The 19,079-nt window shown below is 37.7% G+C and overlaps 1 protein-coding gene across 1 annotated transcript in view; it reads left to right on the forward strand.

Annotated features, from left to right (window-relative positions):
- Nucleotides 1-18,695, forward strand: part of IFIH1 (interferon induced with helicase C domain 1) — a 36,642-nt gene extending 17,947 nt beyond the window's left edge. Inside the window, 16 exon segments of the mRNA XM_030580132.1 lie at nucleotides 1,934-2,154; nucleotides 3,422-3,635; nucleotides 6,368-6,491; nucleotides 6,493-6,583; nucleotides 7,690-7,806; nucleotides 8,404-8,527; nucleotides 8,654-8,881; nucleotides 11,046-11,162; nucleotides 11,165-11,218; nucleotides 11,221-11,300; nucleotides 13,311-13,332; nucleotides 13,335-13,459; nucleotides 14,657-14,818; nucleotides 15,350-15,540; nucleotides 17,316-17,409; nucleotides 17,508-18,695. Coding sequence (XP_030435992.1) covers nucleotides 1,934-2,154; nucleotides 3,422-3,635; nucleotides 6,368-6,491; nucleotides 6,493-6,583; nucleotides 7,690-7,806; nucleotides 8,404-8,527; nucleotides 8,654-8,881; nucleotides 11,046-11,162; nucleotides 11,165-11,218; nucleotides 11,221-11,300; nucleotides 13,311-13,332; nucleotides 13,335-13,459; nucleotides 14,657-14,818; nucleotides 15,350-15,540; nucleotides 17,316-17,409; nucleotides 17,508-17,690 — 2,147 coding nt within the window. The 3' untranslated portion in view covers nucleotides 17,691-18,695.
- Nucleotides 18,696-19,079: the final 384 nt, after the last annotated feature.

Consider the following 19,079-nt stretch of genomic DNA (forward strand, 5'->3'; position numbering starts at 1 on the left):
AAAAGGAGGTTAGGAAAAGATGCAAAGTAAGGAATACTGATCGTGTGAGTAGACCCAGCACAGCAATTCATATGAGCCTTTCAGGGAAACAGCTAACTGAGAGAAAAGTACATAGCATAAAGGACATTCTTTAAAAAGAAAAATTAAATCTATATGTTTATCAAAAGAGAGGAAAAAAGATACAGAAGAAAGAGAAGTATTTTCCTAAAGCGGTTAGACTGGTTGAGGATTTCAAGACCTTGAAAGTTAACCAAACAGACAGGTGATACAGTGCTAGTTTCAATATGAATAATCTATTGGATTTAGCCAAGCAGAAAGCAAACAAATGCACTTCCTCAAAACGGAGCAGTAGTAGTTAGATGACTACTGCCAAGCACTCTCTGGTGTGAATTTTCCTTTGTTCAGATAGTACTGCACTCAGACTAAAAGATAAAACAAGCGAAAAACACTTAGAAATGGAACCCGGATGTTTCCATCAGCAGTCTTTTCTCAAGGTTCATTAAATTCTGTTAGTTTAGTTTTATTTAATGGAATCAGATACAAAAAAATGGGACACATTATACACAAAATAAGTAACAGTGACGTTAAAAGTCCTGCGATTCTTCATCTAGTGATCTCATCAGACAATGAGCGCGGGGGTTGGGGTTTGTTTTTTGTCTAGTGAAATAGTGTCTTTATCTTTGCTGTGGAATGTAAGCACTTTGAGAACATATACAGAGAATTCTATAAAAATATGGTTGAAAATAAAATAACTTTTAAATGTATGTATATACAATAGTGTAGAAATAAGTTCTGCCTTTTAAAATGCAGGAAGTTAATACAGATCAACTCAGGGCTTGATCCTGTTCCTGCTGTCTTTGTGCTGTGAGATTAGCATTGAGCCCATAATGTCACTCAGATTATGTCTACGCTGCAAACTGAGGTGTGGTTGCACCATATTTGCATTTCTAGCCCTTGCTGCTGCATCTATTCTACTCTTTTCAGCCATGCTTTCATGGATATGCCTGCCTGTGCTGCAGTCACACCTCAGACTGCACTATAGACATACCCTTTGGAGGCAAGTGAAGATGGGGTTGTAGCATGGGGAAGCATACCTGTGCTAGTTTTAATCTAGTTAGCATGGGTAACAGCAGTGAAGGCATGGCAGTAATGTAATTCATGTTGGATTTTACATATCAGTGAAAGGTTAGGAGTATTTCAGGAGACACAGATTTCCAGAATCTTGACTACTTATTATGGACCAAATCCTTGGTCCCGCACAAAGCCCAAATAAATGGGATTTGTGAGGGGGGGATTCAGTGGCAGATGACTGAATACAGAGCAGTAGAGCTGTACAAAGGCTACTACCACCCCTGGGCTGCCTTTAGCATCTCCCTCCTCACACAGTGGTTTTGGTGGTGGATTCTCAATTTGTGGATCATGCATCGAAAACCATTGCTTCATGCTTAGACAGACACAGTCCTCACTGAGCCCTATGGTAAGCAGAGATTGTTTCCTTTAACATCCATCAATAGAACTATACTAGCTCACAGCATTCAAGGACTTACTTCCACTGCCCCTATTCGTGTTGGAGGATTTGGCTCTATAGATGTTAAGTAATAAATTAACACATATAACTAGCTTTGCCTATTTCCTGATTATGTTTATTCTGAACAAACCTCTGACTGGGCTGCTTTTCAAACCAAGAAGTTCCTTAGATGAATTGAAGTAAAACTTTTGGACATGTCCAGGTATCTACGCCAGATTTTTCTGTTAGTATAAGGGAAACTGTTCAGATTTGCAGAAGACAAAAGCAGTTATGTGGAGAGGCCTTCATTTTACTCAGAAAACATATGTCATTTAAATTTGTATTATATTTAAACTTTTCCCATGTTATTGTAGAACCTGCTGGTGATTTTCTTTGTTTGACCATTGTATTTTTCCATCCTCTTAGATGAGGACAATATGGACAAAAGAGCTTCCCCTGAACCAGAGCTGATTCTCAGAGATTACCAGTTGGAGGTCGCGAAACCAGCACTGAATGGGGAGAACGTTATAATATGTCTCCCTACAGGCAGTGGTAAAACCAGAGTGGCTGTTTATATTACCAAAGAGCATTTGGATAAGAAGAAAAGAGCATCAGAGCCTGGAAAAGTTATAGTACTTGTGAATAAGGTATCCTGTGCCATTATCACAGGAATAGCAGATTAAAGCTTTTTGCATTATCAGAAATGTGGGGCTGGAAGGGACTTCGAGAAATCATCTAGTCCAGTCCCTGAGCTGAGGCAGGGGCGTGTATACCATGTTAATATTGATCTTTTAAATTAAGCACAAATCATTATGCCAATAAACTCTTTGAATCAAGCTATGTTTAAGAGGGCACTGATCCAGATTCTGATCTTCATTACGCTGGTGTAAATCCAAAGGACTCCCATTTACATCAGTACAACTGAGAAGCTCATCTGCCCTATCAATTATATAGAGAAAAAAAATGCCATTATCTATGTTACTAAGAACAGTTTAGATGAAAACTGAAAATATTATTTAAAAAAAATCAAAATGTATGTTTCATTATTATGATATTTTTATACCTGAGTTTGATAGTGAAGGCCATCTCCTGGTTTCACTTTTCTTTGTAGCAATTTTTTAGCCAGTTTTTCTGAGTGGTTCTGTTGAGGAAGAACAAGTTTAAGTTTACAGCACTACAATGGAATGTATAAATTAAAACTGTTCTCACTGAAATTTTAAAATACTATACAAATATTTCTATTCCATTAGAATTGTGTAAATAAACAAATAGTATAGCCTATACACTTAACTTAAAAATATTTAAATTGTCGGTGTGTCTTTAAGATCTATTTGTTAAAATATTTCTCTAGAGTTTAATATACATATCTGTATTAAAAATGTTGGTGGATAGATATTTTACCACATTATTTCAGGCTTGGGGTGGGGGACATGCCCCTAAATAACTAATTAATGAAACCTTTAGAAGATTTTTCATTCTTGATGTAAAAATCCAGTAAACGCACTCTCATAAAAATACAGTACAGTCCTTAGTACAGTACTTTGCCATTGGGCATTTCCACTGTCGCTGTAGCACAAAATACCCAAGGTCTATAGTATTACAGGCATTAATAATTCTGTCTAGATTGGGGTATATTCTCCTCACAGTGCATGTACTCTATATTCAATTAACGCCAATGGGTATTTTGTGTGCTTAGAGAAGAAATTTACCCCAAAATATGTAATAAAGGTCTGAGTGTATCCGGTGCGACAGGCTTATATAAAAGGGCAGGGAATGCTGTTATAGAATAAATACTGGTTTACACAGAATGAAAGTTTGTTAGCTAACAATCATTTGATGTGTGAGATGCATTTAATAGAATTAATTTTGCATGTCTTGTGTACTTCAAATTCTTCTCTGGAAACTTTTATTCAGGTACCATTAGTGGAGCAGCATTTCAGAAAAGAGTTCAATCCATTCCTAAAGCATCGGTATAGGGTTACTGGATTAAGTGGTGATTCTCAGCTGAAAATCTCATTTCCTGAAGTTGTAAGAAAGAATGATGTCATTATCAGTACTGCCCAGATCCTTGAGAATTCACTGCTGAATGCAACCACAGAAGATGATGAAGAAGGTGTCCAGTTATCAGGCAAGTTTTTCACCCTAGATTTTCTTTGGGGGACTTAACGTGTGATTCCTCTCCGGAAAGTGTCATTGTGAAAAAGGCATGGTTGGGTTCCATGCTCGTTGTTTCTCACTGCTGTTTTTCTAATTGTTAGCCTCGCAAACTCAACCTGGGCTGTGAGAGTCAAGATGAATTCTTGCCCTCTTGTGCATCATCACCAGGAATAAAAATTTTGGCAGCCAAATTAGACAGAATGATACCTTTGCATCTCCATTCCCTTCATTGTGTTTGCCAAAGTGAACTGACTGGAATCTAGTAAACAATTCTGTGGATGAAGCAAAAGGGAATAGAATCCAGCTGATGCAATTTTAACTGTGTTAATCCAATAGCAATGATGGACAGAAAAGCAGTAAGAACTTTATTTTAGTTAAGTAGATATGACTGAATACAGAATAGGAACCATTTTGTTGAGTAGTAAGATATCATTTTTACATAGTCACTTTTCCAAGCTGAATTGTACTTGAGTCCTTAGCTGTTATATTCCTTTACACACACACACACACACACACACACACCACAACTCTGTGAGGTTGGCAACTAAAATAATATCCCATTGTTGGAGAAACTAAGGTCCACAGAAGTAAACTACTTGCCAAATTAATAAAGGGATCTGTATGGGGAATGGGAAGGAATTCTCGTATTTCCCAGCAATAGACCAGCAGTGGAGCTGCAGCGTGTGCGCCTGATTCCATTGACTTCAGTAGGGCCATGATTTCACCCAAGTTGTGAATCCTGCCACATGTAGCCTGCAAGTCATGTGTCCCATTTCCATAGCGAAAGTGCACCTATTCTGGTACGCTAGGCCCCTCTGAATAACAACAGTAATGCCCTCCAAAATATACAGGTTCCAAGTGGAAGGGCAAAATAGGTGTTATAAGAATCCAATTCAGGAGACTCTGAGAACCTGCTGGTACTATAGCAATAATCCTGGAATACTTTGGGACAGTTTTACTTTGTGTAATGGCGCATCCACTCCCAAAACCAGACTCCAACGAGAGACTGCTGAATTGGAATTAATTTGCAAAGTGGACACCATCAAATTAGGCTTGAATAAAGACTGGGAGTGGATGGGCCATTACACAAAGTAAAACTATTTCCCCATGTTTATTTCCCGCCCCCCTACAGTTCCTCACATCTCCTTGTCAATTGCTGGAAATGGGCCATTTTCCTTACCACTACAAACAGTTTTTTCTCTCCTGCTGATAATAGCTCACCTTAACTGATCACTCTCCTTATAATGTATATGATAACACCCATGGTTTCATGTTCTCTGTGTGTATATATATATCTTCCTACTGTATTTTCCACTACATGCATCCGATGAAGTGGGCTGTAGCCCACAAATGCTTATGCTCAAATAAATTTGTTAGTCTCTAAGGTGCTACAAGTACTCATTTCTTTTTCATTATCCTCAGTTTCCCAGTTACAATACAGTGGTGATGATACAGTAACTTACATTTCTGTATTCTTCCAGTGGCTTTTGTGTATCTCTTCTATACATAGCTTGCCCTCATCCTCATCTTTTTTCTTTCTTTCTTAAGGGAAAAAAATCTCTGTCTACTTAGACCAGTGGTTCCCACCTTTTTGTGGCCAGTAGCACATTCATGTTTTCAGAAGAGTGTGGCGGGCGCCAGCAATTTTTTTCAAGGCTTATTTTGTATTTGTACATTAAAATAATGTGAAAAACATCATATTTAATACTACATAATATGAATCCATAGGATAAAAAGGGTAATTTAACATGTAAAAATTAATTATTATTAAATTATTCGGCAATTACTCTTTAACCTTACCATCTGAATTTGCTCTTTTTTATCTACCTGTAAGAAAAATTAAGGAATTTTTACAAAATAAATATCATAAAACAGTTTTCATCTTATTATTTAAAAAAGTAAAAACATTGTTGAACTGCTGGTCCAAATATATTTATTATTCTTACTTTAACATAGAATGAAGCCTTCAGCCCTGGAGTTCTCTGTCCCCAGCAGGCACGGGCCCCAGCTTCTCTCCCATGCTGGGCACTAGGCGGGCCCTGCGCCTGCGGAGACAGAGAACACTGGTGCCTGCAGCCCCGGAGAAGCCGGAGAGAAGCCACAGCCTCGCGCCTGCCAGGACCGAGAACACCTGCAGCCCCGGAGTACTCTGTCCCCAGCAGGCACGGGGACCCTGGCTTCTCTCCCCTGCTAGGCACTAGGCGGGCACGCATAAATGCCCTGGCAGGCACCATGGCGCCCGCAGGCACCGTGTTTAGGGACCACTGACTTAGACTGTGAGCTTCTTGGGCAAGACCATCCATTCCTGAATGTCTGGAAAGCATTTAACACATCATAGGTGCTCCCATAAATAAATAATAAAGCACAGTTGTTGAATACACAGTTAAAAAAGTGTGTTTCTGGGGTGCATTCTTGCAACAACAAAAGGCAGCTAATATAATGTAAAAAATACTTTGCACTTTAATAGTGCTGTTTCAAACAGATTTCAAAGCACATTGCAATACATACACATACATAAACACAACCCTCCAGGGATATTGCATGAATTTACTTTCTTTTAAAGCAGATACATTTTAGATCCCAAACAGATTTACAGGGTTCCTCTTCATTAGTGGCATAGTATCCTCTGCTATAAGAGGACTGATTTACTCAAGTACTGTAGTTAAAGGAATCTTAACCATTTGTACTGGGTGTGTTTTCCAGACTTTTCTCTCATTGTTATTGATGAATGCCATCATACCCAGAAGGAAGCCGTCTATAACAATATAATGAGACGTTATTTAAAAGAAAAGATGAAAAACAATAGATTCAGAAAAAAAACAAACCCTGATTTCACAGCCTCAGATCCTGGGACTAACTGCTTCACCTGGTGTAGGAGGGGCAAGAACTCCTCAGAAAGCTGAAGAACATATTCTGAAAGTAAGTAGCCCTTAAAGTTGCAAATCACCAAGAGAATATTATCTTATTCAAGCAAAATTCCTACTGAAGTCAGTATTTTGCTGTAAATGAATCCCCTCATTTTTGGTGGGTACATAAGCCTCATTCTGTAAACCTTGTAAGTAAGTTGTCCCTTTAAGTTAGTGAAATCATTCGCATGAGTAAGGATTTGCAGGATCTGGTAAATAGATAAGATTGGCTACACTTTATTATTAGAAACCTACAAATCTCATCAGTGCTCTGGAAGTTGTGGAGTACTCTCGTGTCCTGCAGGAACATGTTGTTTATTAGATGTGTTTTTTAGAGCTGCTGACATTTTAGAGCTTCAACATTTTCAACATCTGTATTGAAAACTTAGTAAATAGGATGTTTGTTTTTGGTTTAATTTTTTATGAAGAAATGTTGCAATTCAGATTTCTAGACTCTTGCAAATAGATTGCTACTGCTGATGTCATATACCTTTTGTTTTGTACATTGATGAAGGTATAAATGTTTCCCTTTATCATCACTGAGATTAATATAATAGAAAATATTTTCTTACTGAAAATATCAAAAGTGAAACAATCTCTCAATCTGTGTAGCTAACAGGCAAATGTCTACATGCTTCATGTTCCAAAAAGGTCCAGGTTCAGCTCTTACTTTTATAATTACTCTCTGAAACCCAATTTCCTATATTCCACTTTATTATCCTACATGTATCCAAAGTCTTTTTGATCTAGGTTTTTCATGTCTAAATCTTGATGTACTTTTTTTTTCTCATCTCAAATTCCCATTTTGCAATTAAGCTGACAGTTACATTTGTTTGCTTTTTGTTTATTTCCTCTGTACAGGAAGGCTCATCTTTAATTTACAATGTGGTTTCATTAGCTTATCTCAGATGCTTTTCCCACACTTCTTTACATTTTGCAGACCTATATAGGATACATAGGATGTGCACACTGTCTTTTTAAGGAAGAACTTAAATTAGATCAGATACCATGTTAAAACATGTATATAAATAAAGAATGCACAATATACTCATCCAACTGTTTATGTAGAATAACTCATAAAATATATGAAAAGTAAAACAAAAATCTTCCTTCTTCCAGATTTGTGCTAATCTTGATGCATCTAGACTCATGACTGTTGAAGAACATGTCTCCCAACTGAAAGATCAGGTGAAGGAACCATATAAGAAGTTTGTGATTGCAGATGACAAAAGAAGGGTATGATGTTTTGTTTTTGCAAAATCTAAGCAGTAAAGTACATTCATCTTGAAAGAGGTATTGATTGGAGTCAAGGTTTCTTAGGCCAACGCTATTGCCCTACAGGTTGATAGTGATCCACAGTATTTCTACTCATCCAACAATAAATGAACTCTTTAGAAAAAGAAACAAAATGTATATATGTTGAAATTAATGACACACTGTATTTCTGTAGATGAATATCAAGCTGAATGTAAAATTTTTCTTCCTTTTCAAAAGGGCTTTGGGTTGCTCTTATATTTTTGAGAAAACAGAAAGAATAGTATTAATGTGGGGTCATAGTTAAGTTTGTGTTGTGAGGAAATTTGCATTACTTTATACTCATTAGAAATGTATTATGTGGACAGTATAATATTTATGATATCCTTAGCTATTAATTTCCTTGGCTTTAAGTGTTTAGATAAGCAAGTACCTTCAGCAACCTTAATTGTTTTCTGAAACAAATTTTTGTTTAAGGAATTTCCTGTAGATAATATTAAACTGAAAAGGTCAGTCCGTTTTTGTTGCTAGCAGAATAACTATTGTAAGTTTAATTATTTTTTATCCATGTGCTTTTAGGATCCCTTTAGAGAGAAAATTACAGAAATCATGACAGAAATTCAAAATTATTGTCACCTCAACCCAACATTTGAATTTGGAACTCAGCCCTATGAACAATGGGCGGTTAAAGAGGAGAAAAAAGGTATTAAAAATACTTCAACATAAATGCATCATGACTTTGGACTTTGAGGGGTGTTTGAGCCATCTGTGTGGGCAGCCATGCAAACAGACACAGATACAGATTTGTATATATATGTTCTGTTTTTAGCTGCAAAAGAAGAAAACCGTAAAGAACGTGTTTGTGCAGAGCATTTAAAGAAATATAATGATGCCCTGCAAATTAATGACACTATCCGAATGATTGATGCATACAACCACCTCAATAACTTCTATAAGGAGGAGAAAAGCAAGAAAACAACAGTAGATGAAGATGATGATGAACCAATAGCATCAAAACTAGATGAAACAGATACGTTTCTGATAAAGTTATTTTACGGTAAGCATGAAATATACGATGATACTTAGTCAAATCTGAAATCCATGCAGCCGACTAGTATACACTGCTGACATTGTAATATATGATTTGCATTGGTACTTATTAGTTCATACACACTTCTATGGCGTTCAGTTCTATAGAGTTTGTATGTCACAGTATACTGTATAAAATATATTAAACACTCTGTCAGCATCATATGATATTTTCATGTCTAATGGTATATAGTCCATTGTACAAAAGAATATTCTCATATTCAAGATTTTTCATATTTCTGATACAAGCTCAGGAGATCATTTACCACACGTTAACCAGAGTCTGTCAGGTACTTGATGTTTCTGGGGATTCATAATTGTGAGAAGCACAATCTCTCATGTTTAGGTCACTGGTGTGAATCTAGTCTAGGCTGATGACTGAAACTTTTTGCTGTCAAATGGTTGTTTGATGGCCTATGTGAAGTTCTTCAAACATGATCATTAAATCCTCTGCCCTTCTTCTCAGGCTGCCAACAAGACCAACTGTGACTGCTAATTGTAGGAGTGGTTCTATCATGTGGATAGCTGTTTGGTAGTCTCGGCCTATTGCAGCTAGACTAACATTTTTTAGTGCAATAATTAAGGCAAACTATACTTCTGATTTGTTATGGCTCTTTGAATTCAAACCCTGTGTGTACCGAAAAAACCACACACCATATTTTTACTTTTCGTTCAGAGGAGAAAGTTCTGGTTATTGTTAATATAAATTACCATAGACCTCAATGGGAACAGGATCAGACCAATTGATAATTTGGACTAAATCCTAGTTGCCTTCTAGAATTTAGAAGTGTGTGTTAGGTTCTTTGTTGCTATAAATACAACCCGTCTGTGCCGCCACCACCACATATGCACACATCATTGAGAGCCAGGAAAAATAGCTTCCTAATAGAAATGGCTTTTTACTAAAGATAAAGCATACTGGAAACCTGGGGGATGTTCTAAAGAGAAAGGGCCCCGTCAAATTAGGCCATGAAATTTAGGTTTTGTGAAACCACGCTGCAAAGCCAAACTTATTATAAAGATTTATTGTAAAATATTTAATAGCATCTTAAATATACCTGGTCCGTACAGAATATAGATAACGTGTTATTGTACATAAGCCTCAAAGAGATGATAGGCACAACAGTCACAGTAGAAATGTTTGATATATATATTTTTTTCAACTTCCAATGGAGGAAGATTTATATTTAAAGGAAATCCCTTCAGATGTTTGCAGCCTGAACATGTCAACATCGGGTTGATACCTGAGAACTAGAAAGTTAAACAGCTCAGAAAATAAAGCTTAGTAGACTAGCCTGTTTTTCATTGCCAGAAGTGAACGAAATACTGTTCCCTAATGAGGGAATAGTAAATTAAAAAATCTATTCCATTGTATTACTGAAGGTGGCATTAGTGACACTGGGAAGGAAATTAATTTTTACATTAATTTTTCTCTGTTGTTTAAGACAGGGGATTGCCTATGGGAGGTGGTCCTTACTGTGGATTTCAATGTGTAATTTTTTTAACTAATTAGAGTGCCTAAAGAAACTTGTCACACCTCCAATATTTGATTACATTCTAAGATCATATTAATAAGTCTCATTCCCTAAAAAAAGCACATTATGTGTGATGGAGTTCACTATATTCTCCTCCCATGCTGTGGCAAACATATCATGTAATGACGTGTCTAAGGCCATTCCTCTGTAAGGCACTGAACGTATAATGTTTTTTTCAGACAATAAGCCCAAACCTGGTGCTTCTTACATGCAATGGAAATTGTCAGTGCGGGGCATCCTTACAAGGGTGCCTCAATGGGCCTGGCCTCTGTCCTCTCAAAGCCACCACCCCAAAATGCACTTCAGTTGTAAGGTCCGGTGTGCGTTAATGTAGGGATTTTTAATATAAAGCCTGCCAACACTTCTCAAGCTGTTTGGTAGATTAGTATAAGGACCTAAAGTATGTTTATACCTGAGATCCCAAAAATGTTGTAACGGTAAAGTAGTTTGTAAAGTAAATTGCTATGTCGCAGCCTTTGATACTGTGGTGTGAATCAGCTTTGTATGGGAGAAATATAAATTCATTCTGCTTTTTTTGCTTTCCTAGAGCATTTATTTACATGATGGCATCTTGTTGATTTTATTTTATTTTTACAGCAAAAAAGAAACAGCTGAAAGAGTTGGCTAGAAAGCCAGAATATGAAAATGAGAAGCTGACACAGTTGCGAAACACCTTAATGGAGGAGTTTACAAAGACTGATGAAGCTAGAGGAATTACTTCACAAAGACTCGGCAAAGTGCATTTGCCCTTTTTCAGTGGATTAAGGACAACACAAAATTGAAGAAGTGGGAATTAAAGCTCACTACCTTATTGGAGCTGGGCATAACAGTGAATTTAAACCCATGACTCAGGTAACTCTAATAGAAAATGTAATTAAAGGAGTGGTGTTAAAATGTGTTTATATATAAAGGAGGCAGCTTGTCTTAATGTTAGAGCAGAAGACTGGGAGTCAGGAGACCTGAATTCTAGTCCCACATCTGTGTCTGACTTTGTGCGATCTTGTTCAAGTCACCTACCTGCTTTGTGTCTCATTTCTCCATCTGAAGAGTGGGAGGCACTCAGAGCCACCTTTTGTAAAGCACTTTGAGAGGCCTAATTGAAAAGCATTACATAAGTACTAAGTGCTATTCATATTTTAAAATACATTTGTTGAAAACTGGGCCATCCTGCCCTCACTTATCAGCTGAGTCCTGAGATCAGAATTCTGAGCTATCTCTTCACTGACAAGGGGTATTTTTACCATGTTACAACTAACACTCCATTAGCTATCATGCAGTACAAACATAGTGGAGACAAGGCACTATACCTTCCGCCAAGTACGGCGGAAGGTATAGTGCTGATCCTGCTACCTCCTGGTGTAAATTCCAAGTGCCTGGTCTTCTCTTCATTATCTCACTCTAAAATTCTATCATGCATTAGTTATCTCATAACAAAATACCTTTGTGTCAATGAAGACAAGGCCTAAGGTTCCTCTAGAAGAGATGATCTACAAAGGCCAAACGAGTAGGGATTGTTGGGAATTTTCTGCTTTGGGTGTTTGTAATGTCACCTCTTCCAGGGAAGAATCCAGAACTCTGTGTTAATGGTCCCTCCTGCAAACACCACCGAGAGCAGCACTTAATGGTCCTACTCACAGCAGTTAGAACTATCCCCAGTTGTTTTCAAAGCATTGGGCTCACAAAAGTAAGGTAGATTTTCAAATAATGGGCAGAATTCCACTTGACTAACACTCAGTACAAGCCAACTGATATCAGTGAACTGACTTCTGTCATTTGTTACATCTGTACAAACCCTTGAGTTCAGTGGGGCAGCCTGCGCAGGACAGACCTGGGCCCTTTATGTATATAGATATAGATATAGATCTATAGATAGCTAGATATAGATAGATAGATTGGCACCAAAGTGGGATATTAAACTAATTTTTGTAAAATACAATTTATCCTTTAAAATTGTATTTTAAGAGACCAAAAAAAATACCTATTGTCATATTTGGTATTAAATTGAAAAGAAAAGAGTTGTAATGCTATTGACCTCTGTCTGTTCCTTGTATTGCTGTTTACTTAATTTGCATAGGCCCATATGCTTCACACTAGGGCTGGATAATTATTGAATGAGAAATTGCCAAAATTCACAATGAATATTATTCACAATGAATCACTCAGTTTGCTTTACTTCATGCTATTCTGTTTGTTGACTGTGCTTTCTCTGTGACTTTCTGCAGCCAAAAATTATTCAGATTTCAAAAATGAATGTTCTAATTGGCTAAATTTTTCCCTTGTATTCCTGTTCTAGCTCCCAATGAGACTATCATTTCAGCACTATAAAAAACAAGTGTGGTTTAAATGCTAGACAGAACCAATTTACATCAGGGTTTCTCAGTTTAAAAATATGTTAGGAATTGTTCCCTCAGAGACATGATTCTGGTTTATATGAAGATTTTTTGCAATATGGTATAATGATGAAAGAGCAAACAGAGCTTTTCGTTGAAAGCCTCTAGATTCTAAAGTTGAACAGAGCATGTAGAAAGATTTCAAAAGATGTCACATGTCCCTGCACACAAGGTTGTTTTATTCTAAAAGTCTGGTCAGTGCTCCAGTTTTTTCATTGCCAAGTCACTATGCTGTTTATCTAAAGAGGAAATTTTTACATTAAAATATTATAATTCTTATAAGGAAATTAAAAACATCTTTTGGGCCTGGTTATTTAGGTTCTGAGCCCCCATCACGCCAGTTGAAATCAGCGATAGTGTCAGATTGTTCGCAGCGCCTCTGAAAATCAGGACTTTTTTTTTTTTCTATCAGTGCTGCTGTTAATGACAGAAAAAGAATATATTGAATCAATTCATGAAATTGTTTTTACAGAATGAACCAAGGGAAATAATTAGTAATTTCGTGCTGGAAACGTCAACCTACTTATTGCTACTACTGTGGCTGAAGAAGGCCTGGATATCAAAGAGTGTAACATAGTTATCCGCTATGGTCTTGTCACCAATGAAATAGCTATGGTGCAGGTATGTTGGTTTACAACATGGATCTTTTTTTTTTTTTTTCAATATGATTTGTATTTGGGGTTGTGTTTTTGTTGTGGTTTGAAATAAGGTCATTTCTCATTGTTGTGCCTAAAAACGAAAATAACTTTTTTCTGTCAGGAGGCGGTTTGGAGGTGATACACAGGAGCTATGCGCTCTCTGATGGTTGTTTTTTACATCAGTTTAAGACTAATGATGATTTTTTTAGAATTGTACGTATCATATTTGGAGCAAATCTTGGGACCCTTGCAGACTAAAGAGGAAGGTGGTCAGAGAGGTGTTCTGCACAGTTGTATACTAAGGCCATTCCATGCATCATCCTCTGCCTGTGAACAGTGTGAAATTCACCCAGTGTGAAGTGCCTACTCAAAGCTCTTCACAATATTTAAGAACTGTGGTGGCCCTTCCTGAAGATAGGAGGGAGGATAGGCGGAGCAAATGTGAAGGGCTGGCCTTTGCTCCCTTGTACCATGTTAGAGAAGGGGCTCCAGAAGGAGAAGTGTACCCACCCCTTCTGTTGATTTAATGAGCTTTCATTTACTAATTCTTCCCCACCCCCAGCACCCAACCAACATAAATGAGAAAGGTTTTTAATGGGAAAAAATTCTAAATTATTCACTGACAATATTAGTTATTTGTATTGTATCGGAACCTGGAGGCCCCAGCCCTGGAGTGCTAGACAGAGTACAAATAGATAACAAAGGACCACCCATGCTCAGAAAAGTTTACAGTCCAAGTAATGAACAGAATATAGAATTGTGAAGGCATTTGCTATGGTAAATAACACATGCAAAGGAACACTTGCATCCCAAAATACCACTATGCCAATGCTAGAATTTTATGTGTGAACTAATTTGGGGTTTGTGTGTGCAACACTTTTTGTTTGTTTGTTTTTCTGGGCAAAACTTAGGTTCTGAGTTTCAAAGATTTTGTCTCATGATCCCTTTAGCACCATATCTCCTTAACACCCACTTGCTAGGTGTTTTATCTTTAATGGACTACAGAAGCATCCCAGGGTATTAGAATGCTGTTTATCCAAGAGCCAGGTGAATAATCTTTAACTGCAAATATGCTGCACAGGGATTCTTATTCTCTTAACTGAACATCTTTAGTTACATGAATATGGCCGGGCAAAGGGCTGTGCAGGATTTCTAAGCCTATGTTTCTTGCAAACTGCAGGCCCGGGGTCGAGCTCGAGCTGATGAGAGCACCTATGTACTGGTGGCATCAGGTGGATCGGGAGCTGTTGAACGTGAAAATGTTAATATATTTCGTGAGCAAATGATGTATAGAGCTATTCGACGTGTCCAAAGGATGCGACAGGAGGAATATTTAAATAAGGTATTGCCTCTGACTCCTACTTTGTCTTATAAAGAGAAACAGGTCTGTTTCTTGAAGATTAAAAGGAACACTGTCAACAGAAAATCTTATTTTAAAAAAAAAGTTAAATGTAGTATCTGGTATGACAGTTGCCCCCAATTCCTCATGCCAATATTTATGGTTTTACAACCACATTTACCTGTTTTTAAAAGAACATTTTCTCTTTCCTGTTGATGACGATAGAAAAACCCACTTGACCTAAGTGAACTTGACTATGAACAAAGTAAAGTAACTGAAAATTTAGTGACAAATACTGTTCTCAAATCTTTGTGACAGTAGTTTTAGGAGTTAATTGTAACAAGAAGAGCCAGACATAAATTGTTGGGCAAAAGAGTGATTTTAAAGTTGACTGTGTCCTTTTAGCTGTATCCATTTCCAGAATCTGTATTCGTTGCAAGTGTCTGGCGTTTTGGAAGTAAACTTGGAAATAAATCTTTCAGTTCTATAGATCTGCTGAAGACCATGACAGTGTTGTTGTTGTTCTGCTTATAGATTCAGGGCTTTCAGATGCAAAGTATAATGGAAAAAAAAATGAAGGCGAAGAGAGATCAGCTTAAGACTTACAAGGAAAATCCATCACTAATAACTTTCCTTTGCAAAAATTGCCACAAACTGAAATGTTCTGGGGAAGACATACAAGTTATAGAAAACATGCATCATGTCAATGTGAAAAAGGAGTTCCAGTAAGTGTTACCCAACTACTTGTTCTCTTTGAGGAAGAAACCAGTTTTACTGTCAGTATGTCTGCAAAGAGCCCGTAACATCGCAGCTGCTATAAAATAAAATATCAAAGTATTTTGGGGGATACGTCAGCCAAATTCTGGCTAGTAAGAAATGGAGGACTCATTCGTCAGCTACGCAAGGTTTTGGTGCAGCTGAGGAGGTGGTGGGGGCATGGTGGCCCTAAGCTAAATAGTGGATGAAATATCAATAAATGAAAAAGTTAGGTTCCAGTTGCAATATTGACTAGTTCACTTTGTATAGACTGCATGTAATTAACATCCAACCAGCAACCAAAAATGCTAAGTACGTGCAATGTTGCAAACTGCAATACAGCATGTTTATATTTCCTTTTGTTTTCTGTTTTAGCAATTTTTTTATATTAAACTTGCAACTTTAATGTTAAGCTAATTTTTAACTTCTGTGTATCATCAAGAGATAGAAAAGCGAAAAAAAGTTGTGCAATTATTTTTGGAGTCAGTTTTAAACATTACGGCTTTATAGATTGAAGACAATAAAATAGCTATGGTACTATGCAGTTATATAACTATAGCTGTAACACTGTAATTGCTGAGCTCCATAATACCATAAGGTGAAACTAACCCAGTACAAAGCGGTCTACACAGGGCCCTGTATGCTAGCCAAATGCTGCTTAGACCTTGGTGCTGGGTGTAGAACAGTGATCCTAGGATGTTGCATGGGTATGTGGTGTGTGTTGGGGTAAATTTCACCCACTGATCATAATGCAACAGAAATACTATTAGAAATGTCTTGCTGCAGGTGCACAAAAGAAATTGCAATTGCTTACAATGGTGTGTGTGTGTGTGTGTGTGTGTGTGTGTGTGTGTGTGTGATATTTCCAATTTGTCAATCAATTATTCTTCACTGTGAACTAGCTCTATATCAGACTCCTCCTGACACTTGAGCACTTCCCCAAAAGTTACTCATGGTTGAGACCACTTGCTGAAGGTTTCAGTCTAGGAGAACGTTTGAGAATGTTTGAGAAAGTGAAAATGGGGAGTTAGAGAAAAGTTGAGCAGGAGCTGTAAATATTAGTATGGTATCTATGGTAGCAAAATGATAAGGAGGCCCCACAAAGAGCTCAGTAAGCAGCCTACCACCTTGTTAGCATAGTGTTGGCAGCTGCCTACCCAAGTACTAGATTAGTAATTCTTTTAACACTTCCACATAGCCTAGGAACTCCAAACATCAAGCACTCAGTACAATAACTAGCAGAATGAAGTACATTCACTCTGTAGTGTTGTATTTTCAGAACCAGGCACAGCTCCACATTGAGAGGAAATACAGAAGCAGGACCACCCGCTCCCACACGCTATTTCTCCCAAAGCTCCATGGCACATAGAGTGAGCTAGCTGCATCACCATGTCTGAGGGTGTAGCATGCTCTCCTTTCTAAGGAGGGTGTGCTCTGATGGCCAGTATGTAGAGAAGGGAGGGTCAGTTATGGCACCACTTCTCCCCTGACTCCTAAGTAGGAGCTACCAGAGCGTAGCTACTACACTCAGAGGTGCATACAGAGTGCAGCTGGCATTGTCTTGCCCTTGCATTGTCTTGTACACACACAAAGGTCAGTCAGAGTTTATGGCAGCAGCTCTAGTATAGCCATTTTACACCCACATCTTACTTCAGCAGTTATGGTCTCAGTGTACTGTATTTAAAACCATCTCTGCTGTAAAAAGGATAACACAATCTGATTAATCTTTCCTGTCCATTTTCAGGGACCTTTACAGCATAAGAGAAAATAAAACACTGCAAGAAAAACACGCCGATTACCAAACAAATGGTGAAATTATCTGCAAAGACTGTGGGCAAGTAAGTGTGTGTTCCCCTTTTCTGTTTTCTGTCAATATATTTCTGTCTGATTACACTGAATATTTTAACTCAAATACAACCTTCCTTACATTTTTCAGGCTTGGGGAAATATGATGGTGCACAGAGGTGTAGACCTGCCTTGCTTAAAGATCAGAAATTTTGTAGTTGTGTTCAAGGATAAGAAAACCTCAAACAAAATTTTCAAAAAATGGGGAGAGCTACCAATCAAGTTCCCTGTCTTTGACTATGCAGAGCATTATGTTTCCAGTGACGAAGATTAAGAATTCATTCAAGAATGTAAAGTAATGCAAATACTCAGCATTATTTTGACTGCTATAATCAGACTCCCCTTTTGCATACAGAAGGCCAAATTTTGCATCCTACAGACTGCTGAAGGCCTTGAATGAAGTAAAACTACTGTGTGTGAAGAAGAAGGACATGGAGAGGAGAGAGGACTATGCTGTCTGGCAGCTGTTTACACTCCAGCATGCAGTGGAGGTTTGGGATGGGTTGAGGGAAAAGAAGACCTCATGGAGTCAGGCTTAGTGTGGGTCCACAGAACAAACCTACTCTACCTACACAGCAGAATCCAGTCAATTATCAAGGTTTCCCTTATATTTTTTTAATTGCAGCTGTCATTTTTATTATTGTAATAAGTGCCTTTTGCTGGCTGAGACTTTCTTCAAATAGCCTTTCGCTGGCTCAGATTTTCTTCAAATATTTTGGGGGTTTTATTTCAAGAGACGCTTTTTAAAAAATAACTTGATTATAGTTCAAATGTGCTGAAAGCAGGGATTGGGAATCAGTTTTTGGTGACACAGCAGCGGAAGTGGAGTACAGGGTATGCAAGTGTTGGTGAGGGCCTCTGACTCCTAGAAGCGGTCTAAGCTGGTCATTTTCCTCACCACCTTCCTCATGCTCACATTGCTGCTACTCAGAAGCACAGGTGACCTTGCTGTCTCTACTTCTACACTATGTCCTGAAAGAGGAGGCCGGTGAGGGGAGTAGATTTACCTAGTGTTATCTCCCAGAATGCTCTGTTTCTCTCCCTCTATGCCATCAGCTGGCGACTCCCAAAGGTGTTATGTGGTCAGACTAAAACTAAACTACTATTAAAACATGCTTTGAAAAATCACTGTATTTAAACCCATTTAAATATCCAGCCTCTCAAATTCCAGAGCTTCAGTGACAAATATAACTTTACGTGTGCAGTAACATGAAACGACTGTAAAATGTTCGAGATAAAATAATATAGCCCATTAATAAATAATCTCTGTAAACTGTGATACAGCTTATTTCCTGTCACCATTAGTACATACACATTCATATACAGTAACTGTTGAAGCTTTTCTTCATGACTTTTTTTTAAACGTGGTGTAAAATCCTGGTCTTATTTGAAGTTGATAGCAAAACTCCTATTGATTTCAATAGGGCCAGGATTACACCCTTGCAATTTAAAGTGCAGCTCTGCTCTAAATAGTGACTTCAGAAATGGCATCATATGGTTCCATATTTTTCTCATTGACCAATTACATATTTTCTCACCTTACAAGTAAGATAACTGTGGGTCTTGTCTTGTCTTCCTAGCGTTGTAAACTCAGCCTGGGATCTCTGAAAGTAAAGCTGTGTTCTTTCTGGCTTGAGCATCATTGCTGGTAACCCTGACCTGC

This window comes from Gopherus evgoodei, chromosome 11 (genome assembly GCF_007399415.2).
Source record: "Gopherus evgoodei ecotype Sinaloan lineage chromosome 11, rGopEvg1_v1.p, whole genome shotgun sequence".
Lineage (NCBI taxonomy): Eukaryota > Metazoa > Chordata > Testudines > Testudinidae > Gopherus > Gopherus evgoodei.